At 35.4% G+C, this 26,641-nt stretch overlaps 1 protein-coding gene across 3 annotated transcripts; it reads right to left on the bottom strand.

Moving 5' to 3' along the window:
• Positions 1-219: 219 nt before the first annotated feature.
• LOC110820366 (uncharacterized) lies at positions 220-26,641 on the bottom strand. 3 transcript variants are annotated; one of them, XM_088212186.1, is made up of 10 exons: positions 19,949-26,641; positions 18,070-19,498; positions 13,469-17,979; positions 12,562-12,616; positions 12,363-12,436; positions 12,142-12,243; positions 1,028-11,427; positions 786-894; positions 616-669; positions 220-485 (listed from the first exon to the last, which is right to left on the bottom strand). In XM_088212186.1, exons 4-7 carry the CDS (start codon positions 12,568-12,570, stop codon positions 11,361-11,363), a joined length of 252 nt encoding a protein of 83 aa, XP_088068312.1. In that variant the 5' UTR covers positions 12,571-12,616; positions 13,469-17,979; positions 18,070-19,498; positions 19,949-26,641; the 3' UTR covers positions 220-485; positions 616-669; positions 786-894; positions 1,028-11,360. The 3 variants fall into 3 exon arrangements, with proteins under 3 accessions (XP_088068312.1, XP_088068310.1, XP_088068311.1); XM_088212184.1 differs by having other exon boundaries at positions 1,028-12,243; positions 12,363-17,979; positions 18,070-19,337; ... (2 more) ...; positions 20,160-20,233; positions 21,247-26,641; XM_088212185.1 differs by having other exon boundaries at positions 12,562-17,979.

Genomic DNA, 26,641 nt, shown 5'->3' with positions numbered 1-26,641 from the left:
ATACATTAAGCAATAAAAAAGCAAAATAAAATTATAAAAAAAAAAAAGAAACATAAGAAAAATGAAAAACAGGAGACTAAAAAAGTTGTGGAAAACATGCAGTTAAGAGGAAATAGTGTAAAACAAGACTTCTCTTGGTAATTTTTCAGTTTTAATAAAAAAATTATGAGACAAAATACAATAATTATACTGTAATTATATATACATATTATAAAAAAATAATATAAAATCTATCTATCATTTTATATATTTATCAGATGTTCTACACTGTTTAGTATTTTTACATAAACAGTGCAATCCAACACTATATTAAATTATTTTCACATCGTTTACAACAAAATATTCAACTGCTAAACTTCAATCAATTCTCAACCAGTTTGTAACTTGTACGTGATTAATAAAAAAAAAAAAAAAAATTCCCACTTAATCGAGACTTCCGTCTGCCCTTTCTTTTTCCTTCTGGCTGGTCTTACATGATTCCTTTCCTGCAAGTCCAAGCAAAAGATTAACGGATTTCCATAGCCGCATCTAACCCACATAAAATTTTACTGACAAGAGCAAAAAGATAAAAATAACAACCCAAGTAATTCAAGGAAAGAAAAATTGTGCACATACAGAGCTGTATAAAATTTCTCGTAACGTGAACAGTAATTAGCTAACCATTTGTTCCTGCAAATAGAATTAGTTAAACAGCTTAGCAAGTCATCGTATACCAGGGTAATGCACTACACTGAACTATTACAAAAGATATAGAAGCAAACCATCTATAGCTTAGTTAGACGAACCTTTTGCAGGCTCTTTTATTTACTGACCAGGTTCGAACAAAGGGGCATAAGAGAATGCCGGTCAAATGGCTTAAACATCCAATATATGCATTGCGGCTTGAACCATATCCTATGTATAAAAAAAAAAAACTAACACAATAAGATCAAAGAAAGGATGTTATCGAGGGAACCGCCAGCAGAAAACTTATCAAGAGAAAGGCAATATGAAAAGCTGACTAAACATGTTATATAATCTCACCCACATCTTAATATATCAACAGCACACCAGCAAAGAATAAAAGGATCTTTTACTTTTATCGGGCTCCATCAACACCTACTATAGGGAGAAGAACATATTCCTTGGAGCAAACGGAACTTTTCGCTGCATTCTAAGCATCTAATTCTTCCCCAGTTGATCCGGCTGCCACACGAATCACAAGCAAAATGAAAGGGAATCAGCGTTTAATTGGTAACAGAAAAACTTCTCGTCATGAAGTGATTCCACCACCTTCAAGTATCTAACTCGTTTGCTATCTCATAAAGCATCTTCAACGGCAAGGTAATTCTACACTACATCATTCATGTCTTAGCTGGAACCAATTTTGGACTAAAGGAATTTCATCTTTTCTAATCCACCATTTAACTAGATCTCCTCGAGCAAACACATGAAGTAAAGAGCACCAATGGCATAATAGGCATGCCAATCAAAATGGCTTCATCCTCGAATGTATGTAATAATATCTAAACCTAACCAATATTAAAAAAAAAAAAAAAAAAAATCAAGGCAAACAAGATCAAACTAAAGATATCAGTGGAACACCCTTCAAAAGTGCGAAAGAGAGAGATATTATAAAAGTGAACCTTCAGGAAATCAAAAGAGACAACTGTCCGGATTGAGCCAAAATACAATATACTTAAAACCAGTCCTCTGAATTCCAAATCCACCTACCAGCTATTAACTTATCACGAGAGACAATTATAAAATTGACAGTAATTGGTTGTTATAATCATACCAACAGTAACAACATAACCAGTCACCACCAGTACAGGAATCTTTTATTTGTATCACCCCCTCTCCATCGCACTCAAATCATTTGGGCACCATCAAATCATTCGCCAAAGAAAATATCATTTGGGTCGAATTGGACAAAACCGATTTTTTATTTTTTTTTATTTGCGAAAATAAAAAGTGTAAAAGTTGGACAAAGTAGATTTTAGAACTGAAATAAACGAAGAATTTGAAAATGAATTGTAAAGTGGAAAAAATTCAGATATGAGATATTCAATAAAACTTAGAAAGACTTCCTTCTAATTTCAACCTCTGCTCTTCAATAAGTTTGGTTCACTGTACTAGAGCAACAAACAAAATGAAAGAAAAATAAAGGGTTTAGTCGATGATAAAATAACTAGCACAATATTTTAAGCAAGGGAAGAAATTGATTACAATTTAAGCATTGAATTCATGCCTCTATAAGAGGTTCAGTTTTCTCCACCATAAGCATATTTTTCCTAAAGATTTCGCTGCAGCAAGCGTCACAAAGAAATTGCGAGCAGAATTAAGGGTGATAAGATCACAGAAAAAACGCCTGAGTTAGCTCAACCGAAGGGGAAGGCATTGATGAGAAACTCATGTATACCTATGAAAAACTCATTAAATTGTTGATCTAGATGAAATCATAAGTTTTAACTTAAATCATAAAGGAAAACAAACTCCTAACACGAGATATTCGAGTATAATTTAGAACATCTTCCTTACTTAGAGGTCTAGCGTTTCAATAAACGGTTCAGTTTGCAACAATATATGTAAGCATCTTATTCTTCCGCAATGATCTGACTGCAGCACAAATCATAAACAAAATCTGAATCACAAACAACATGCAAAGAGAAGAAGGGTTAAATGATCATAAAACAAGTAGCAGAATCCATTCAGCCAGAGGAAACGCATGAGCAAATCCAGGAAACCAATTAATTTCTCATCATGCTAAAAGTGATGCAGCTGAGTATTTTGTTCCTGTCCACACAGTTTGCCGTGTTAGCTGGAACCAATTTTCAACTACACTGTCATCTGGATACGATTAATTGAAACATACACCGAAAATTTCTCAAGCTTTATCTTTTCTATCCAACTTCTAATTAGATTCGTCAAGCAATTGCACAAAGCAAAGGGCACCAACAGCATAATAGACATGCCAATCAAAATAGCTTAAACTTTAAATATATGCAATAGTATTTAAATATAATCAATGTTTTCGAAAAAAATTTGAAGCAACTAAATCAAATTAAGGGTATCCATAGAACAAGTCTTCAAATAAAAAAGAGGGAGAGATGATTAAAGTGACAATTCAGGAAACCAAAAGATATTAGAGACAACTGTCCACATTGAGCCCAGCTGCTCACTATACATTTAAAACCAATCTAACGTACTCCAAATACCACCAGCTACTAACTTATCAATAGATTTATAAACGTAGTTTTCCCAATCTCATCAAAAATTAAAAACATACCAATCAACCAAGTGAAGAGGAATTTCTTATCTCTGCCATCCCTCCACCGCCCTTGATCAGTTGGTATCATCTAATCATTTGGTAAAGAACATTTCATTTGGGTTGAACACGACAAAGTAGATTTTAGAATTAAAACAAACGAAGAATTTGAAACTGAATTGTAAAGAACTAAAAAAAAAAAATACAATATGATATATCCACTAAAGCTAGTTAAGTTCAATAAGCTCAAGTTCTGTTCGCTTCATTATCCCACTTGATTTGGCTCCACTAGGTGAGAGCAACAAATTACAAAAAAAATTAAGGGGACTAGTAGATGATAGAAAAACTACCAAAGTCAATTCAAGCAAGGGGAGATACTGATATAATTTAAGAAGCATTCTTCTCATTTCCAGCATAAGAAATTGACTATAATCTAGAAACTCTCCGCTTCTATTGACTCCCTGCTTCTATCAAGTTCAGTATCTGATTGAGAAGTTCAGTGTGTCCCAGCATAAGCATCTTTTTCTCCCTCAATTATCCATCTGCTCTCTGCAGCACGAGCAACAAATAAATTGCATGGAAGATAATGGGTGATAAGATTATAAGAGAACTACCAGAGTCAAACCAAGACAATTGAATGCACGTCAAACCCGAAATGATCAAATCCACATGCTGCTTAAATTTCCAATCCAATTGAGAGAGAGAGAGTTCAGAATGTGTTTCAATAACTTGTAAGCATCCGTGGAAAACTCAAACCTAAAAGAAACCAGGAGTCTAACTCGAATCATAAAGGAAACAAGCTCCCAACATGTGTGCCTTCTCTATTTGAACTCCAGCATGTCAATGAAAAGTTCAATTAGCTGCAATACAAGCATCTTATTCTTCCCCGATGGTCTGGCAGCACCATGAATTAAAACAAAATGCAGAGAGAACAAGGGTTAAATGATCATTGAAAAATTACTAGAATCGATTCAAGCAGACGGATGGCCTGAGCAAATTCTGGAAGAAAAATAAACTTCAATCATAAAAATTCCCGCACCTAGAGGTATCCAACTAGTTTCCCGTGTTATGCATCTTAAACCACGAGGTACTTTTACAGTACAACATTAGTGCGTTATAGGTGGAACCAATTTTGAGCACTGTCATCTGGAGACCAAGTAACTAAAACATATATCCAGTTAAAAGCTCACTTCTTAGGCTTTATCTTTTACTTTTCAGCGTCTAATTAGATTCCCCAGCAAACAAATGAAGCAAAGAGCACCACTGACATAAGAGACGCGCCAATGATAATCACTTAAACCTCAACCTCTTACCTAACCAATGCATAAAAGAAAATCGAAGCAATGAGATCATTAAGAATATCAATGAAAAAGTTCTCAAAGTAAGAGAGAAAGATAATTACCGTGAACCACAAAAGATAGGAAGACACTAGAGACCACCATCCACATTGAACCCAAACATAATACACTCGAAACTAATCTGCTGATCGCCAAATCCACCAACTAGCTACTAACTTATCAAGAGATAGACAATTATAATATCAACTATTAGCAATATATCAGTCACCACATGCGCAGAAATCTTTTATTTCAATCATCCATCCACCACCCTCGATCATTTGGCACAATATAATTATGGAACGAGGAATATTTCGTTGGTTTGAATAAAAGAATAAATTTGGACCTAAACGAAATGAAGAATTTGAAAATGAATCATAAGGCAAAAGTTCCAATTATGTTATATTTAGTAAAACTTAGAAAGCCTTCTTTGTAATTTGAACTCCTACACCTCGGTAGGATCTGTCCTCTCCAATATAAGCACCAGTTATCCTCTATCTGATTCCAGACAAATTGCAACAAAAATAAAGGGTGATAGAAAAACTACCAGGCTAATTCAAGGGGAGATATTTAGTAAAATTTAAGAAGCGTGCATCTTATTTCCGCTTGTGCCTCTCCGTGTCATAAAAGATGCTGCAATTAAAATAAAGGTTGATAAGATCAGAGCAAAATCACCCGAGTCAGCTTGGTTGAAGGAAAGGCATGTTGTACCCAGATCAATCAACTCCAGCTAGCAGTGTAAATTTCTCATAATATAAACATATAAAGAGTGGAAAAATGACTGGATATGAAAACTAACTCCCAATATGAGACAGTACAGTGACTGTAATTTAGAAACTCTGTGCTTATATCAACTACAGTATCCGGTTGAAAAATTGGTTTGTCCTCGTGAAGTAAGTATCCCCTTCTTCCTTTATGATATGTCTGTTCAATGAAGACGAATTCCCAAACAAACCGAACGTAAAAAAATGGGGAATAAGATTGAAGGAGAACCACTAGAGTCAAACCAAGCAAACAGACCACATGTCGGATCCAAAATGATCAAACCCGGAAGTTTCTGATCAGATGAGAAAGAGAGAGTTTAGAAAGCCTTCTGATTCTGTCCCACGTAGATCCATGAAAAATTCAATAAATTTGTGACCTACAAAAAAGCCCCAGACACGAGATTTGAATGAAACATTGAAAGCCTTCCTCATTTGAACTCTAGCAATTTAGTGAAAAGTTGAATCTGCAGCAATATAAGCATCTTATTATTCTTCCCAACGATCTCGCTGCAGCACAAAACACAAACGAAATGCGACGGGAATAAAGAGGAAATGATAATATGACAACTACCAAAGTCCATTCAAGCGCTGAAAAGAGCTGAGCAAATCTGGGAAGAAGAGTAAATTTCCCATTATGCAAAAAGTAATCAATCATTGGTTACCGAGCGTGCAAGCATCCAACAAATTTGTTGTGTCACAGTGCACATTTCTCATACTTTTTCTTTTTCTTTCCAGCATCTAATTAGACATCCTCACACAAACACAAGTTAACAGCACCATGGCATACGATATGGCAATGAATATGCCAAAAATTTTGCCTACATATAATATAATCAACGTCCTAAAAAAGTTAAGGCAAAGAGATCTAATCAAGGATATGTACAGAACAATTTCTCAAAGTACGAGAGTGCAAGAGCTGATTAACATGGACCATCAAAAATCGAAAGATTATAGAGACCACCATCCACATTGAGCCTCGACACTACACCTGAAACCAGTCTCCTGAACTCCAAATCCACCCACTAGCTACAAAATTATCCAGAGGCAGACAATTAAAATTTTAAATTAATTGATTTTCATAATTTTATCAACCATTAGTAACATACCAGTCACCGAGTGTACAGGGAATCCTTAATTTCTATCATCTTTCCACCGCGCTCAATCACTTGTCGCCATCTAACTATTCAAGAACAAAACACATCATTTGGGCTAAACCCACCATGTAAATTTTAGACCTAAAGAATTCATGAATTCAAAATAGAAGCATACAGGAAAAGGAAAAGGACCCAATATGACTTATTCACTTAAAACTTAGAATGCCTTCCTTCTAATTTCAACTCTTGTACTTCAACAGGTTCTGTTTACTCAAACATAAGCACTGTTTATCCCATTTTATCTCGCTGCAGCAGGAGTGGCAGAAATATTGCAAGAAAAATGAAGAATTCTAACTGAAGATAGGAAAACTACCAAGGTTGATGCAATCAAGGGAAGATAAATCTACCAAAAAAGGCTTCCTTCTTACTTCGATTTCTGCCTCTCTAGGAGTTAAATTTGCTCCAATATAAGCATCTTTTTTCCACAAAGCTTATGGCTGCAATATGAGTCACAAAAGAACTTGCAAGGAAAACAAAGGGTCACAAGATCACAGAAAAATCATCCAAATCAGGTCAACCAAGGGAAAGACATGTTGTATCCATATTGATCAACATCAGCTAGCAGTGTAAACTTCTCGAGATATCAAGAATATTTCAGCAACCTATTATAGCCATGCGCCCAGAAGTTCTCAACTTGCCTCCCATACCAAACTAGGCTATCTTGAACGATCTCTAGAGCTTTAATAATATTGCATCATTCACGTGTTATCTTAAAATAAATTGTTAACCGTATATGATTAAGAACAACCTGACATACAAGTCCAGTGAACCTTCCAAAGTTCCCTCCCTTTTCCTTCCCGAATTAGACATTTGAACATGTCCAACAAAATCAAGAAGACCAAAAAGCAGAACCACCAAGTAAGATGTGTCTTAAACCTCCAATTTATGCATGGTGGTGCGTAAACAATAACCTATATACAATTAAAAAAAATTTACAAAACAAAATTATTTAAGAATTTCCAAGGAATCATTTTACAAGAAAGGTATGTAAACAATAACCTATATAAAATGGAAAAAAAAAATGACAGAACAAAATTATTTAAGGATTTTCGAAAAATTATTAGAAAAAATGATAAATCTACAGGTATATAAAAAGAGAAAGGAAAAGTTGAGAAACAAAAAGCCGATATACCACTCAGTTGAAACCAGCCTCTGATTGAAAGTAATAATTAGCGGAAGAATTATCATTATGGATGAGTAAATGCAAAACATATAAAGAGTATCAGATTGAATGAATAGGAAAGAAAAATTAACCCCCAATATGAGACATTGACAGTAACTCAAACTCCCTACTTATATATAGTATAGTATATGAGTGAAAAGTTTAGTTTGCCCAATGCAATAAGCATCCCCTTAATCAATGATATATCTGTTCTATGAAGCATGATTCCCAAACAAATCAAATGGAAAGTAATGGGTAAGGTAAGATTATAGGAGAACCACCAATGTCAAACCAAGCATATGGGCCGCACATCAGATTCAAAATTATCAAAACCAGAAGCTGCATAAGTTTATGATCAAATGAGAGAGTTTAGAAAGCCTTCTAATTACACCACCTATATATCCATGAAAAATTCAATAAATTTGTGACCTAGAAGAGAACTCCCAACACAACCGATTTGAGTTCAATTTTGAAAGTCTTTCTTATTTGAACTCCAGCGATACAATGAAAAGTTCAGTTTGCAGCAATGTAAGTATCTTATTATTCTTCCCCCATGATCTGGCTACACCACAAATCATAAACAAAATGCAAAGGGAACAAAGATCAAATAATATGAGAATTACCAGAATCCGTTCAAGCAGAGAAATGGCTAAGCAAATCCAGGAAGACGAGTAAATTTTCCGTCATGCGAAAATGACCAATCATTCATTCATGGGCCTGCAAGTATCAAACGGGTTGGCAGTGTCATAATGCACATTTCTCAAGCAGACACATGAAGGAAGACCACCAATGGCATAGAACTTGCCAATGAATATGCCTTAAACTTCACCTAAATGGAATAAAATTAATGTTTTTTTGAAAAAAAACAACAACAATAAGATCTGATTAAGGATACCAATGGAACAATTTCTAAAAGACTGTGTGCGAGAGAGAGAGAATTGATTAACATTGACATAAAAAATGAAACGATATTAGAGACCGCCATCCCTGCTAAGTATAGACACTATACGCTTGAAATCAATCTCCTGTAACTCCAAAATCCACTCACCAGCCACCAACTTATCAGGAGGTAGACAATTAAAAGTTGAAATTAATTGATTTTCATAATTTAATCAACCATTAATAGCATACCAGTCAAGGCGTGCACAGAGAATCTTTAATTTCTATCAACCTTCCACCGCCCTCAATTATTTAGCACTATCTAATTATTCACGAAAGAATACATCTTTCGAGTTAATAGCATACCAACAATGTAAATTTTAGACCTAAAAGAAATGAAAAATTCAAAAAGGAAACATATAAGAGGGAAAAAAGGACCCAATATGAGCTATTCACTAAAACTTGGAATGTCTTCCTTATAATTTCAACTCCTTTTTTCAATAGGTTCCACTCGCTCCAATATTAGCACCATTTATACCTATTTGAATTCACTGCAGCAGAATGGCAGGAAAATTGCAAGAGAAATATCATGTTAACTGATAATAGAAAAACAAGCAAGGTCGATTCAAGCAAGGGGAGATAATCCAACCTAAGAGTTTCCTTCTTATCTTGACTTATACCTCTCTAGATTCGCTCCAATATAAACATCTTTTCTGCCAAAGCTTATGCTGCAGCACGAGTCACAAAAAAAGTTGCAAGGAAAATAAAGGATGACAAGATCACAGAAAAATCACCGAAGTCAGCTCAACCGAAGGGAAGGCATGTTCTTATCCAGATCAATCTACTCCAGCTAGTAGTGCAAACTTCTTGTAATGTCAACAATATTTCAGCAACATATTATAGTCCTGCACCTGAAGTTCTCAACTAACCTGCCATACCAAACTACACGATCTTTAACAACTCTAAACCCTTAACAGTACCGCATCATTCACGTGTTATCTTAAACCAAATTTTAACTGCTTATGATTCAAAGAAACCAGACATACAAAGTTCAATGAACCTTTCAAAAGTTTTCTTTCCCAGTGGTCTTAGTTTGATTCTTCTAACAAAATCAAGAGCAAAGAGAAGAACCACCAGCTAAGATGTGCCCTAAACATCCAGTTTATGAATGGCGGTAACTATAAAAAATAACCTTTATACACCAAAAAATCACAGAATAATAATAAAGGATTTACGAGGAACCATTATTCAAAATGATAAATATACAGGTATATATATATGTAGAGAGAGAGAGATCAACAGAGAGAAAACTACATGAGACCATCTTCCACATAAAGCCAATGCACCATACAGTTGAAACCAACCTCTGAATTTGACATCTGCATGCCAACTACAATTATTATGAAATGGGCAACAGCAAGCAACAACAAGAGATTGACGATGCAATCAAATAGTTTTTATCATCCTATCAATGTTTCGATATACTTACTAACAGCACACAAGCCACGTGCATAGGAATCTTTTGCATCCATCAACCCTCCCCCACTGCAACCATTTGATAAAATGTAAATAATTTTTGGAAGAATTACGAATTTGGATGAGTAAAGAGTGGAAAGATGAATCGGAAAGGAAAACTAACTCCCAATACGAGATTGATTGTAATTTAAGAACTCCCTACTTATGTCAACTATGGTATCTGATTGAAATGTTTAGTTTGTTCCAATGCAGTAAGCATCCTTTCATTCAACCACGACCTATCTGTACTACAAAGCACAAGTTACAAACAAATCGGAAAAAAGTAATGTGTGATAAGATGATAGAACTACCAGAGTCAAACCAAGCATCCTTTCATTCAACCACGACCTATCTGTACTATAAAACATGAGTCACAAACAAATCGGACAAAAGTAATGGGTGATAAGATGATAGGAGAACAACCAGAGTCAAACCAAGCATACAGAATGCACATCAGATCCAAAATGATCAAATCCAGAAGTTGTGTAAGTTACTAATCCAATGAGGGAGAGACAGAGTTTAAAAATCCTTTTAATTTCGATTCCTGTATATCCATGAAAATTCAATAAATTTATGAATTACAAAAAGCTCCAGACACGAGAGTAAAATTTTGCAAGTCTTATTTGAACTTCAGCAATTCAATGAGAAGCTTAGTTTGCAGCAATATAAGCATCTTATTATTCTACCCTCATAATCTAGCTGCAGCAAGAATCACAAACAAAATGCAAAACGAACAACCATCAAATGATGCTATGACAACGACCAAAGTCCATTCAAAGGCAAAAGAAAGGAATGAGCAAATTCAGGAAGACAGATAAATTTCTCATCATGCAAAAAATGAACAATCATTCATTCCTAGGCCTGCAAGAATCCAAATTTTGCCGTGTCATAACGCACTTTACTTGTACTTTATCTTTATCTTTCCCACGTCTAATCAGATACCCTCAAGCAAACACATGAAGCGAAGAGCACCAATGGCATAAGACATGCCAATCAATATACCTTAAACCTCACCTACATAAAATATAATCAACATTTTTAAAAAATTTAAGACAGAGATTTTATTAAGAATAGTTACAGAACATTTTCTCAAAGTGAGAAAGAGAGATGATTAACATGGACCGTCAAAAATCGGAAGATATTAAAGACCACCATGCACATTGAGCCTAGACGTTGTGCACTTAAAACCAATCTCCTAAACTCCAAATCAACCCATCAGCTACAAACTTATCAAAAGGTAGACAATTAAAAATTCAAATTAATTGATTTTCAAAATTTTATCAACCGTTAATAACGTACCAGTCATTGTGAGCACAAGAAATCTTCAATTTCTACCATCCTTCCACTGCCCTCAATCATTTGGCACCATCTAATTATTCAAGGAAGAACACATTATGGGCTAATACCGCAATGTAAATTTTAGACCTAAAAGAACTTATGAATTCAAAGAGGAAGCATACTGGAAAAGAAAAAGGACCCAATATGAGCTATTAATTAAAACTTAGAAAACCTTCCTTCTAATTTCAACTCCTGTACTTCAATTGGTTCTATTTGCTCCAACATAAGCACCATTTATCCCTATTTCATCTCGCTGCAGCCAGAGTGGTAAAGAAATGCAAGAGAAGTAAAGCGTTTAACTGAAGATAGAAAAGCTATCAAGGTTGATTCAATCAAAGGGGAGATAATTCTACCTAAGACACTTCCTTCTTACTTAGACTTCTGCCTCTTTAGAAGTGCAATTCCCTTTAGTACAAGCATGTTTTACCCCAAAGTTTAGTCTGTCATACAAGCCACAAAAGAACCAGCAAGGAAAATAAAGGGTGACAAGATCGCAGAAAAGTCACCATCAACCATGTTGTATCCAAATTGACCTACTCCAGCTAGCAGTGTAGACTTCTCGAAATGTCAATAATATTTCAGCAACCTGTTATAGTCCTGCACCCAGAAGTTCTCAACCAGCCTTCCTTGCCAAACTACACTATCCTGAACAACCTCTAGAACTTTAATAGTATTGCATCATTCATGTGTTATCTTAAACCAAATTGTTAACTGTAAAGTCTGTCGTTTTTCCTTCCCGACTTACATTTGACCCCTTCCAACAAAATCAAGGCGGCAAAGAGTAGAACCACCACGTAAGATGTGTCTTAAATCTCCATATTGTGCATGGTAGTACGTAAACAATAACCTGTATATAGTTAAGAAAAAAAAAAAGACACAACACAATTACTTAAAAGGATTTCCAAGGAAACATTACAAAAAACGGATGAATGTACAGGTATATAAAAAGAGAGTGAGAGGAGATACAAAAAGCTAAGAAAACCACTGTCCACGTAAATCCGATACACCACACAGTTGAAACCAGCCTCTGAATTCAACATCTGCACACCAGCAACACTTATTACAAAATAGGCAACAGAAAGCAAAAACAAGAGATAGATGACTATAAATTGCAACCAAATAGTTGTTATTATCTTATCAATGTTTGAATATACGAACAACACACCAGCCACATGCCTAGGAATCTTTTCCATATATTAACCCTTCCCCGCTGCCACCACCTGAGAAAATGTAATAACTAGTGGAAGATATGAGACATTGACAGTAGCTCAGAAACTCCCTGCTTATATCAACTATAGTATCTGATAGAAAAGTTTAGTTTGTCCAATGCAGTAAGCATCCCCTTTTTTCTCAATGATATGTCTGTTTTGTGAAGTACAAATCCCAAACAAATCAAACAGAAAGTAATGGCTAACATAAGATTATAGGAGAAGCACCAGTGTCAAACCAAGCATAAGGACTGCACATCAGATCCAAAATGATCAAAACCAGAAGCTGTATAAGTTTCTAATCAAATGAGAGAGAGTTTAGAAAGTCATCTAATTCTGCCTCCTGTATATCTATGAAAATGTCAATGAATTTGAGACCAATAAGAAAACTCCCAGCACCGAGAGATTTGAGTACAATTTTGAAAGTCTTCCTTATTTGAACTCCAATCATTCAATGAAAAATCAGTTTGCAGCAATATAAGCATCTAATTATTCTTCCCTCATGATCTGGCTGCACAAACGAATCACAAACAAAATGCAAAGGAAACAAAGATCAAATGATAATATGACAACTACCAGAGTCCATTCAAGCAGAGAAATGGCTAAGCTAATCCACTAAGGCAAGTAAATTTCCCGTCATGCTAAAAGTGACAAGTCATTCATCCTTGGACCTGCAAGTATCCAACTGGTTGGTGGTGTCATAATGCAAGTATTTAATAGATTCTGTTCGCCCCAACATAAGCACCATTTATACCAATTTGATCTCACTGGAGCAGAGTGGCAGAAATATTGGAAGAGAAAATCGCATTAATTGATAATAGAAAAACTACTAAGGTCGATTCAAGCAAGGGAAGATAGTCCTACCAAAGAAGGCTTCCTTCTTATCTTGACTTCTGCTTTTCTAGAAGAAGTTTGTTTCGCTCCAACATAAACATCTTTTTCCCCAAAGCTTAGGCTGCATACAAGTCACAAAGAACTTGCAAGGAAAATGAAGGGTGACAAAATAACAGAAAAATCACCCAACTCAACTCCAGTGAGGGAAAGGCATGCCTTATTCAGATCAATCTACTCCAACTAGAAGTGTAAACTTCTTGTAATGTCAATGATAATTCAGCTAGCCGGCAAACAAAGTTCAACCTTTCAAAAGTCTCTCATTTTTCATTCCCGGTGATCCAATTCGATCCTTCCAACAAAATCAAGAGCAAAGAGCAGAACCACCAGTTAAGATATGCCTTAAACATCCAGTTTATACAAGGCGGAATATAAACAATAACCTGTATACCAAAAAAAAAGATTGACAGAAAAATATATTATTCAGGATTCCTAAGGAATCGTTACTCAAAATGATAAAAGTACTTTTGTATAAATAGAGAGAGAGAGAGAGATATAGACAAAGACAAAGCTGCATAAGACAATCATCCACATAAAGCCGATACACCACATAGTTGAAACCAACCTCTGAATTCAACATCGGCATGCCAGCTACACTTATTTCAAAATGTGCAACAGCAAGCAAAAACAAGAGAGAGACTATGATAAGTTGCAACCAAATAGTTTTTATTCTATAATCAATGTTTCAATATACCAACAATGTACCAGCCACGTGCATAGAAATCTTTTGCATCTATCAACCCTCTCCCGTTGCCTCCATCGGACAAAATCTAATAATCTGTAGAAGAATTTATCAATTTCGATGAGCTAAAAAACATAAATTTTAAGAGTAGACATATGAAGAGTGGAAAATGAACTGTAAAGGAAACCTAACTCCCAATACAAAACATTAAGTGTAACTTAAAAGCTCCCTGCTTATGTCAACTACAATATCTGATTGGAAAGTTTAGTTGGTTCCGAAGCAGTAAGCAATTTTCCATTCAACAATGAACTATCTATACTATACAGCACAAGTGACAAACAAATGCGATGGAAATAACAGGTAATAAGATGACAGGAGAACTACTAAGGTCAAACCAAGCATACGGAATGCACATCAGATCCAAAATGATCAAACCCAGTAGCTGTGTAAGGTATTGATCCAATGATGGAGACAGAGAGTTCAGAAATCCTTCTAATTCCAACTCCTGTATATTCACGAAAAATTCAATAAATTTGTGAATTACAAGAAGCTCCAAACACCAGATATTTCAATAGAATTTTGAAAGTCTTCATCACTTGAGCTCCAGCAATTCAATGACAAGTTCAGTTTGGCAGCAATATAAGTATTTTATTATTCTTCCCCCATGATCTGGCTGCAGCAGACATCACAAACAAAATGTAAAAGGAACAATGATCAAATGATACTATGACAACAACCAGAGTCCATTAAAAGCAGAAGAAAGGGTTGACCAAATCGAGGAAGATGAGTAAAAAGATCAGTCGTTCATTCCAGGGCCTGCAAGTATCCAACGGATTTGCCATGGAATAATGCACATTACTCGTACTTTATCTTTTTCTTTCCAGCGTCTCATTGGTAACCTCAAGCAAAAACATGAAGGGAAGAGCACCAACAGCATAAGACATGCAAATGAATATGCCTTAAACCTCACCGACATATAATATAATCAACATCTTAAAAAAAATTAAGGCAAACAGATTTACTTAAGGATATCAAAAACACAATTTCTCAAAGTGAGAGAGAGAGAGAGAGAGAGAGATGATTAACATGGACTGTCAAAAATCATATATTAGAGACCACCATCCACACTGAGCCTAGACACTATACACTAAAAACAAGTCTCCTAAAATCCGAATCCACCCACCAACCACACACTACCTAAGAGGTAGACAATTAAAATTTCAAACTCATTGATTTTCAAAGAATTATTCAACCATTAGTAACATACCAGCCACCGCATGCACAGGAAATCTTTAATTTCTACCATCGTTCCAATGCGCCCAATAGTTTGGCACCATCTAATTATTCAAGGAAGAACACATCAATTGAAGTAATACTGCAATGTAAATTTTAGACGTGAAAGAATTGATGAATTCAAAGAGGATGCGTACAGACGAAAAAAAGAACCCAATATGAGCTATTCAATAAAACTTAGAAACACCTTCCTTCCAATTACAACTTCGGAACTTCAATAAGATCTGTTCACTCTAACATAAGCACCAATTATCCCCATTTCATCTTGCTGCTGTAGGACTGGCAGAGAAATTGCAAAAAGAGTAAAGCGTTTAACTGAAGATAGAAAAACTACGAACGTTAATTCCATCAAAGGGAGATAATTCTACCTAAGAAGCTTTCCATCTTATTTCTACTTCTGTCTCTCTAGAAGTTCAATTCGCTCTAATATAAGTATCTTTTTCCCCAAATCTTAAGCTGTTATACAATTCACAAAAGAATTAGCAAGTACAATAAAGGATGACAAGATCACAGAAAAATCATCCAGATTGACCTGCTCCAGCTAGCAATGTAGACTTCTCGAAATGTCAACAATATTTCAACAACCTGTTATAGTCCTGCACCCAGAAGCTCTCAACCGGCCTCCCACACTAAACTACACTATCTTGATTTACCTCTAGAACTTTAATAGTACTGCATCATTTATGTGTTATCTTAAACCAAATTGCTAACTGTATATGATTAAGAAAAGTCCGACATATAAAGTCCCTTGTTTTGCCTTCACAAATTAGACATTTGACCCCTTCCCACAAAATCAAGAAGAACAAAGAGCAGAACCGCCAAGTAAGATGTGTCTCAAACCTCCAGAATATGCATGGTAGCACAGAAATAATAACCTGTATATAATTAAGAAAGAAAAAAACATAACAAAATTACTTTAAGGATATTCAAATAATCATTACAAAAAAAGATGAATGCACAGGTATATAAATTGAGAGACTGAAATGTAGAAAAACAAGAGCTATAGAAAACCATCGTCCGAATAAATCCGAAACACCACACAGTTGAAACCAGCATCTGAATTCAACATCTGCACAGCAGCTACACTTACTACAAAATGGACAACAGCAAACAAAAACAAGAGATAAACAACGACAAATTACAACCAATACAGGACATTGATTGTAATTTAAAACTCCCTGTTTATGTCAACCACGTTATCTGATCAAAAAGTTTAATTTGTTCCAATGCAGTAAGCATCTTTCCTTTCAACAACGATCTATCTGCACTACGCGGCACAAGTCATAACAAAATCCGACAGAAGTAACGGGTAATGAGATGACAGGAGAACTACCGGGGTCAAACCAAGCATATGAAACGCACTTCAGATCCAAAATGATCAAATCCAGAAGCTACGTAAGTTACTGATCCAATGAGGGAGAGAGTTCAGAAATTCTTCTAATTCCAACTTCTGTATATTCATGAAAAATTCAATAAATTTGTGAACGACCAAAAACTCCAAACACGAGATATTTGAGTAAATGTTTGGAAGTCTTCCTCATTTGAACTCCAGCAATTCAATGACAAGTTCAGTTTGCAGCAATATAAGCATCTTATTATTCTTCCCCCATGATCTGTGGCTGCAGCAGAAATCAAAATAAAATGCAAAGTGGACAAGGATAAAATATACTATGAGAACAACAAGAGTCCATTTAAAAGCAGAAGAAAGGGTTGACCAAATCGAGGAAGATGAGTAAATTCTCCATCATGCAAAAAAGATCAGTCGTTAATTTCAAGGCCTGCAAATATCCAACGGATTTGCCGTGTCATAACACACATTACTTGTACTTTATCTTTTTCTTTCCAACATCTCATTAGATAACCTTAAGCAAACACCTGAAGGGAAGAGCACCAACAGCATAATATACCTTAAACCTCACCTACATATAATATAATCAATGTCTTAAAAAAATTAAGGGAAACAGATCTAGTTAGAGATATCAAAAGAACAATATCTCAAAGTGAGAGGAAGAGAGAGATGATTATCATGAACCGATTAAAATCGATTGATATTAAAGACCACCATCCACAGCTATACACTTAAAACCAGTCTCCTGAAATCCGAATCCACCCACCAACCACACACTACCCAAGAGGTAGACAACTAAAATTTTAAATTAATTGATTTTCAAAGAATTATTCAACCATTAGTAACATACCAGCCACCACATGCACATGGAATCTTTAATTTCTACCATCCTTCCAGCGCGCTCAATAATTTGACACCATCTAATTATTCAAAGAAGAACACATCAATTGGAGTAATACCGCAATGTAAATTTTAGACGTCAAATAATTGATGAATTCAAAGGGGATGCATACAGAAAAAAAAAAAAAAAAAGGACCCAATATGAGCTATTCACTAAAACTTAGAACACCTTCCTTCCAATTACAACTCCGGCACTTCAATAGGATCTGTCTGCTCCAACATAAGCACCATTTATCCACATTTCATCTTGCTGCTGCAGGACTGGCAGAGAAATTGCAGAAAGAGTAAAGCATTTAACTGAAGATAGAAAAACTACCAACGTTGATTCAATCAAAAGGGAGATAATTCTACCTAGGAAGCTTCTTTCTTATTTTAACTTCTGCCTCTCTAGAAGTTCAATTTGCTCCAATATACGCATCTTTTTCCCCAAATCTTAGACTGTCATACAATTCACAAAAGAACTAGCAAGAACAATAAAGGGTGACAAGATCACAGAAAAATCATCCAGATTGACCTGCTCCAGCTAGCAGTGTAGACTTCTCGAAATGTCAACAATATTTCAGCAACCTGCTATAGTCCTGCATCCAGAAGTTCTCAACCGGCCTCCCATACCAAACTACGCTATCTTGAATTACCTCAAACTTTAATAGTACTGCATCATTCATGTGTTATCTTAAACCAAATTGTTAACTGTATATGATTAAGAAAAGTCCGACATACAAAGTCCAATGAACCTTCCAAAAGTCTCTCATTTTTCCTTCACAAATTAGACATTTGACCCCTTCCCACAAAATCAAGAAGAACAAAGAGCATAACCGCCAAGTAAGATATGTCTCAAACCTCCAGAATATGCATGGTAGCACAAAAATAATAACCTGTATATAATTAAGAAAGAAAAAAACATAACAAAATTACTTTAAGGATTTTCAAAGAATCATTACAAAAAAGGATGAATGCACAGGTATATAAATTGAGAGACTGAAATGTAGAAAAACAAGAGCTATAGAAAACCATCGTCCGAATAAATCCGAAACACCACACAGTTGAAACCAGCATCTGAATTCAACATCTGCACACAGCTACACTTATTACAAAATGGACAACAGTAAACAAAAACAAGAGATAAACAACGACAAATTACAACCAATACAGGACATTGATTGTAATTTAAAACTCCCTGTTTATGTCAACTACGTTATCTGATTGAAAAGTTTAATTTGTTCCAATGCCGTAAGCATCTTTCCCTTTCAACAACGATCTATCTACACTACGCGGCACAAGTCATAACAAAATCCGACAGAAGTAACGGGTAATGAGATGACAGGAGAACTACCGGGATCAAACCAAGCATACGAAACGCACTTCAGATCCAAAATGATCAAATCCAGAAGCTGCGTAAGTTACTGATCCAATGAGGGAGAGAGAGTTCAGAAATTCTTCTAATTCCAACTCCTGTATATTCACGAAAAATTCAATAAATTTGTGAACGACAAAGAGCTCCAAACACGAGATATTTGAGTAAATGTTTGGAAGTCTTCCTCATTTGAACTCCAGCAATTCAATGATAAGTTCAATTTGCAGCAATATAAGCATCTTATTATTCTTCTCCCATGATCTAGCTGCAGCAGAAATCACAAACAAAATGCAAAGAGAACAAAGATCAAATGATACTATGAGAACAACAAGAGTCCATTTAAAAGCAGAAGAAAGGGTTGACCAAATCGAGGAAGACGAGTAAATTCCCCATCATGCAAAAAAGATCTGTCGTTAATTCCAGGACCTGCAAGTATCCAACGGATTTTCCGTGTCATAACGCACATTACTCGTACTTTATCTTTTTCTTTCCTGCGTCTCATTAGATAACCTTAAGAAAACACATGAAAGGAAGAGCACCAACAGCAAAGATATGCCAATGAATATGCCTTAAACCTCACCTACATATAATATAATCAATGTCTTAAAAAAAAATTAAGGCAAACAGATTTACTTAAGGATATCAAGAAACACAATTTCTCAAAGTTCTCTGAGAGAGAGAGAGATGATTAACAAGGACTGATAAAAATCGATTGATATTAAAGACCACCATCCACACTGAGCCTAAACGCTATACACTTAAAACTAATCTTCTAAAATCTGAATCCACACACCAACCGCACACTAATTAAGAGGTAGACAATTAAAATTTTAAATTAGTTGATTTTTAAAATATTATCAACCATTGGTAACATACCAGCCACCGCATGCACAGGGAATATTTAATTTCTACGATCCTTCCACCGCCCTCAATCATTTGGCACCATCTAATTATTCAAGGAAGAACACATCGTTTGGGGTAATACTGCAATATAAATTTTAGACATGAAAGAATTGACAAATTCAAAAAGGATGCATACAGGAAAGAAAAGGTCCTAATATTAGCTATTCGCCAAAATTTAGAACACCTTTCCAATTTCAACTCTTGTACTTTAATAGGTTTTGTCCGCTCCGACATAAGCACCATTTATCCCCATTTCATCTTGCTCCAGCAGGAGTTGCAGAGAAATTGCAAAAAAAGTAAAGCGTTTAACTGAAGATAGAAAAACTACCAACGTTGATTCAATCAAGGAGAGATAATTCTACCAAAGAAGACTTCTACTTTTGACTCTATTCATTAGCTCCAATATAAGCATTTTTTTCCCCAAAACTTAGACTGTCATACAAGTCACAAAAAAACTAGCAAGGAAAATAAAGGGTGACAATATATTTCAGCAACCTGTTATAGTCCTGCACCTAGAAGTTCTCAACCGGCCGCCATACCAAACTACCCTATCTTGAACGACCTCTAGAACTTTAATAGTACTGTATCATTCATGTGTTATTTTAAGCCAAATTGTTAACTGTATATGTTTAAGAAAAACCCTGCATACAAACTCCAATGAACCTTCCAAAGTTTCTCCTTTTTCCTTCCCGAATTAGACATTTGATCCCTTCCAAGAAAATCAAGAACAAAGAGCAGAACCACCAAGAAAGATGTGTATTAAACCTCAAGATTATGCATGGTAGTACGTAAACAATAACCTCTATGTAGTTGGGGAAAAAAAAAACATAACAAAACTATTTATAGGATTTCCAATGAATCATTACAAAAAGAGATGAATGTACAGGTATATAAAGAGAGAGACCAAGATGCAGAAAGACAAAAAGCTATAGAAAACCATCATCCAAATAAATCCAATACACCACAAAGTGAAACTAGCCTCTGAATTCAACATCTACACGCCAGCTACACTTACTACGAAATGGACTACACCAAGCAAAAACAAGAAATAGACGATGATAAGTTGCAACCAAACTAACTCCCACTACGAGACATTGATTGTAATTTAAAAACCCCATGTTTATGTCGAATACGGTATCAGATTGAAAAGTTTAGTTTGTTCCGACGCAGTAAGCATCCTTCCTTTCAACAACAATCTATCTATACTATGCAGCACAAGCCACAAACAAAGCCGACATAAGTAACAAGTAATAAGATGACAGGAGAACTACCAGGGTCAAGCCAAGCATTCAGTTCGCACATCGGATCCAAAATGACCAAATCCAGAAGTTGTGTAAGTTACTGATTCAATGAGGGAGAGAGAGCTCAGAAATCCTTCTAATTCCAACTTCTGTATATTCATGAAAAACTCAATAAATTTGTGAATGACAAGAAACTCCAAACACGAGAGATTTGAGTAAAATTTTGAAAGTCTTCCTCATTTGAACTCCAGCAATTCAATGTTCAGTTTGCAGCAATATAAGCATTTTATTATTCTTCCCCCATGATCTGGCTACAGCAGAAATCATCAATAAAATGCAACAGGAACAAGGATTAAATGATACTATAACAACAACTAGAGTCCATTCCTGCAGAGAAATGCCAAATCATATCCAGAAATGGGAGTAAATTTCCCATCATCCGCTAACAACATACCAATCACCATGTGCATGGAGGGATCTGTTACTTCTACCATCCTTCTGCCGCCCTCAATCATTTGGCAACATTATTCATATTTGATTTGGCTGCACTCGGAGCGGCAGGACAAATTTAAAAGAAAATAAATCGCTTAACAAATGCTAGAAAAATTATCGGGGTCAGTTGATGCAAGGGGATATAATTCTACTTAAAAGAGGGATCCTTCTCATTTGCACTCGTGCCGCTCTAGAAGAGGTTCAGTTTCATCAATTATAAGCATCTTTTTCCCCCAAAAATTTGGCTGCAGCAGGAGTCCAAAAGGAAGTTGCAAGAAAAAGATCATAGAAAGATCACCGGAGTTAGTTCAACCAAGTGGAAGCCATGTCATATCCAGATCAACCAACTCCAGTTTGCGTTGTTGATCTATTCACATTAATTTCTCATAATACGAACAATATTCAGCAACCTATTTTAGTCATGTACCCAGAAGTTTTCAACAGCCTACCATTGGTGCATCCTAAATCCAAATAACATATTATTCACGTGTTAGCTTCTACCAAATTGTTAGCTGTATGTGATCCACAGAAAAAATATGCAAAATTCAATGAACCTTTCGAAATCTTTCTTTCTCTTTTACTTTCCAGAAGGGATTGCATTGAACCATTAAGGAAAATATACTTCCCAAGACATTGAGTAGAATTTGGAAAGCTTTTCTTCTTATTTAAGTCCTGCATATCTAAAGGAAAATTTCAGTCTGCTGCAATTTAAGAAATGATAATAGGAAAATCAACGGTCCCAAAAAAAATGTAAAGAAAATCAAGGGTCCATTCAAGAAATGATAATAGGAAAAACTACCAGTGTCCATTCAAGAAAAAGAAAGGCATGACCAAATATAGGGATCTGTATAACTCTCATGTATCAAGAAATGATCAGCTGAATTGTTCGTCCCTGCACTCACAAGTATCCATTGGATTGCGATGCCATAATACATCTTAAACAAAAGAAATCTTATAATACATCATTCACATGTCAGCTTAAACCAATTCTGTTGTCATCTATGCACGACTAAGAAAACACATACCTAGTTACACGATCATTTCACAGGCTTCATTGTTCTTTGGCTATCTAGTTTTATTCTCTCGAGTGAACTCAAGAAGCAAAGAGCACCAACATGGCTAATCACTGTATCAAATAGTATCTAAACCTAACCCACGTATTTGAAACAAAACACAGACAACCAAAATGAAATTAAAGATTTATGAGGACGACAAACTCACAATATGACGCGGAATGGTTTTTAGAAAGTTTCCTTCTTATTTGAACGCCCACAGTTAAACGAAAGCTTTAGTTTTCTCCAATTTTCTTCCACTATGATCTGGCAGCAACATGAGTCACAAAAAAATGCACAGAATGAATGTAGATAAAATGGTAGAAAAACTAAGTCTTGAATCATGCGAAAGGAAGGCACGTTAAATCCAGAATTATCAAATCCCACAAAGTCAATAAATTTCTCATGATGTGAATATTAGCCAACAATTATATTGTTGCACCCACAAGAACTCCACTGGCTTGACATGTGTTCATGCATCGTAGACCAAAACAATTATGAACCATCAGTATGGAATTATTGACATCCTTGACATGTTAGGTTAAACAAAATTTGGACCAAACATATTCTGGACATGATAAACCCAGATATTTATTCCATTCAATTCATTGTAGTAAATGCAGGACGCAAAGACCACAAACAAGCTTAAAAAACATGCAAGACAAATTGCTTAAACCTCCAATATATGCATTGTGGTCTATCTAACCTACTCATACCACAAAATTTGTTACGATAATTCCAAGAAATAAAATTGAGAGACTTTACAGGATGAGGAAGCTATAGAAGATCACCATCCAACTAGCCGAGAAACCCTATACAAGTGAAACCAGCCTATTGAACTCCATCCGTAAGCTACTAATCAAGGGTTAGACAACCTTTGCCAACAAACTTACCAGGAAATAGAAGATTACAAGTTGCAATGGAACAACTTTTGCAATTTTATTCCTTTTCTGAATATATTAACAAAACATACTAGTCATCTACACAGGAATCTTTTTCCTCTACCGCCTCAACAATTTTGCATCATCTGATTATTTAGGCAATCACATTCAAGGCATGTAGAATTTAGAAACCCTTCTTTCTTGATTTAATTTGTGCATATCAATGTTCCGTTTGCTTCAATATAAATTTTCTTCTTCAACGATTAGCTGCAGCACGGGTCACAAACAAATTGGAGAGAAAATATAGGGCTACAAAATGAAAGAAGAGCTATCAGAATCAAATCAAGCAAAAGGAAATTAATCGTAATTAGCTGACTACTTTGTTGGTGCCTACACAACTGGCTTGGTATCATGACGTAATGCTAATCCGATTTGTATAGAATACTTTCCAGAGCTATAGTACTACATCATTCATGAGTTAGCTTGGACCAATTTGGACCATATTATCATCTGTATCAGTTCATTCCTGTGATCTAATTTGATTACCTACAAGCAAAGAGCAGAACAGTTTGCCCTAGTCAAATGGGTCAAATCTCCAACAATGAACCATGATGTGTATAACCCATAACCTGTTTATTAACACAACTTGACAAGATCAAATTTAAGAATTTCAAATGAAAAAAAGAATGAGGGAGAGACCTCAGGGAACTGAACCAGAAAAGACCACCGTCCACACTGGGATGAAACAGAATACACTTGAGACCAGTTGCTCGAAATCAACCTTCACCCCCGCACAGAGGCTGCTTGTATGTTGCAATTAATAATCTTATTGACATGTAATTAAAAGAACATACCAGTCATACACATGCTTTGCTTCTATCACTCCACTCCTGGTGGGACGTCATATGCATTGATAAATCAACATAAATTTCAACCTAAAGAAAATCAAGAATTTTACCGGGAATCATGAAGGAAATAAACAGCATCTAAGACATTGAGTTGAGTTTTGATCTTATTTCAACTTGTGCATCTCAATGAGAAGTTCAGTTTGCTCCAAATAAGCATCCTTTTCTTTCCCAACAATCCGGCTACAGCACCTCACAAACATATTGCATGGAGAATCAAGGATTATAAGATAATAGAAAAAGTACCCGAGTCGAATTCAAGTAAAATGAAGACATTACAAAACCATAATTATCAAATCCAGCATGCTGCCTAAATTTCTTGTGGTGCAAATAGATGGTAACCAGCTGATTATTATGATCGGGCACCAATAAGTACTCAACTGGTCTGCCATGTCTTCAAATTCAACATCACCCACACGATAACCTCAACCAATCCTTGACCAAATTGTCATCCTTACATGAATTACAAAACACATAAACAGTTAACAAAAGCTTTCTTCTTTTCCCTCCACAGGTCTACTGCAATTTCCTCCAGCAAACACAACAAGTATCGAGCACAAACTGGAGAACCTATCCATTGCATGGCGGCATCTGCGGCATAACTTATCTATTGCACAAAAGTTGACACGATAAATTCACAAAAAAAGGACAGGATACTCAAGGAACCCAAAAGCTATAAAAGACGAGCATCCACATGGAAGTAAGACACCGTAGTGTCGAAATCAGCCTCTAAGTTCACATCCACCCACAAGTCACTAACCCGTGAAGTGATAAGCAACCGCCATCAATGAACTTATCAAGAGAGAGCCATTCTAGGTTGCAACTTAAAACAATCTTACCCTCATTCTAACATATTAACGTACCTGTCAGGTACATAGGAATCTTTCACTTCTATAGCCACTCCCTTGTCCCCACCGACTGGTATATCTAATCATTCGGCAAAGAACATATTTCAATAAATAAAACACCACAATTTTCAGATGTTAAAGATATTAAGATTCTTGATCAATGCAAGTATTTCTCGTTTTCATTTTCGGCATTCATATGCATTTTATTCACAAAATAAACACTAAAGAGAACACTGACGAGACAAGAATAGAGTCTAAAAAATTTAAAAACCGTTCTTAGTGATTTTTAGGATTTTTAGGATACTACTATGCTTCAACTGTACTTATTCTATGAATATGCAATTCTTACATATTTTCATACATAAAGATATGTGTTTCTTTTATAAAATGAGAATTAAAAATTAGATTGAAACATAAAGAAACTAAACCCCAGAATCACACATCGACCAGAATTGAGAAGGATAGCATCATTCCAGCTTCTGCATCTCATTAAAAAGTGTAACTTGCTCCATATATGCATCTAGTTCTTCAATCATCTACAGCATGAACCTTAACAAAAAGTGTAACTTCCTCCGAGATGATAGAAGAGCTAACAGAGTCAGTTCAGGCAAAGTGAACGCATAGGTTATGTAGAATCGAGACACGATTAAACCCTTGAAATTAACAGGGGAAGAACAGAGTCATAACGAGAGTAAAAATTTAAACATACAGAACCTGCACCAGCTACGAGCAATGTAATTAACCTCTTTCTATTTATAATACTCATTAAGCAATGTATGCCTGCAGGCAAAAGATGGAACTTAAATTTCTGGAGGTCAAATTGATAGATAGTATCATATCCTAGTATGTCACCATTAATATAATCTGGAAATACTTTATTTTTAACAAAGATTTCAGTTTAGTTAGATCTTGCACTTGGCTATGACCAGCTACTAGTAACATATTAAACCTGTTCTCAAGACAAGTTCTCAAGTTGTTGGATGCTATACTGTACACCTGCAGACCGCTGAGGAACTTAGAAATTTCCTGTACGCCTGTGATGATAGAAATTGTTGTATTCTCCAGACTGTATGTGAACTTGAAATGCTTCAGACACACGACTTAAATTTAAAAAGATTTGGAGTTGACTAGTCATTAAATGACACCAATGTTGTGACTGGATGTTTTTTTGTCAAGATTTGCATTGCGCAAAGAACTAAAATGTAAATAGCCCATCATTCATAAGAATAAAGAGATTGATATTAACC

This window comes from Carica papaya, chromosome 9 (assembly GCF_054855325.1).
Source record: "Carica papaya isolate Zhongbai chromosome 9, ASM5485532v1, whole genome shotgun sequence".
Lineage (NCBI taxonomy): Eukaryota > Viridiplantae > Streptophyta > Magnoliopsida > Brassicales > Caricaceae > Carica > Carica papaya.
Note: the sequence above shows the minus strand (reverse complement) of the source record. Positions and strands in the feature narration are given on the sequence as shown.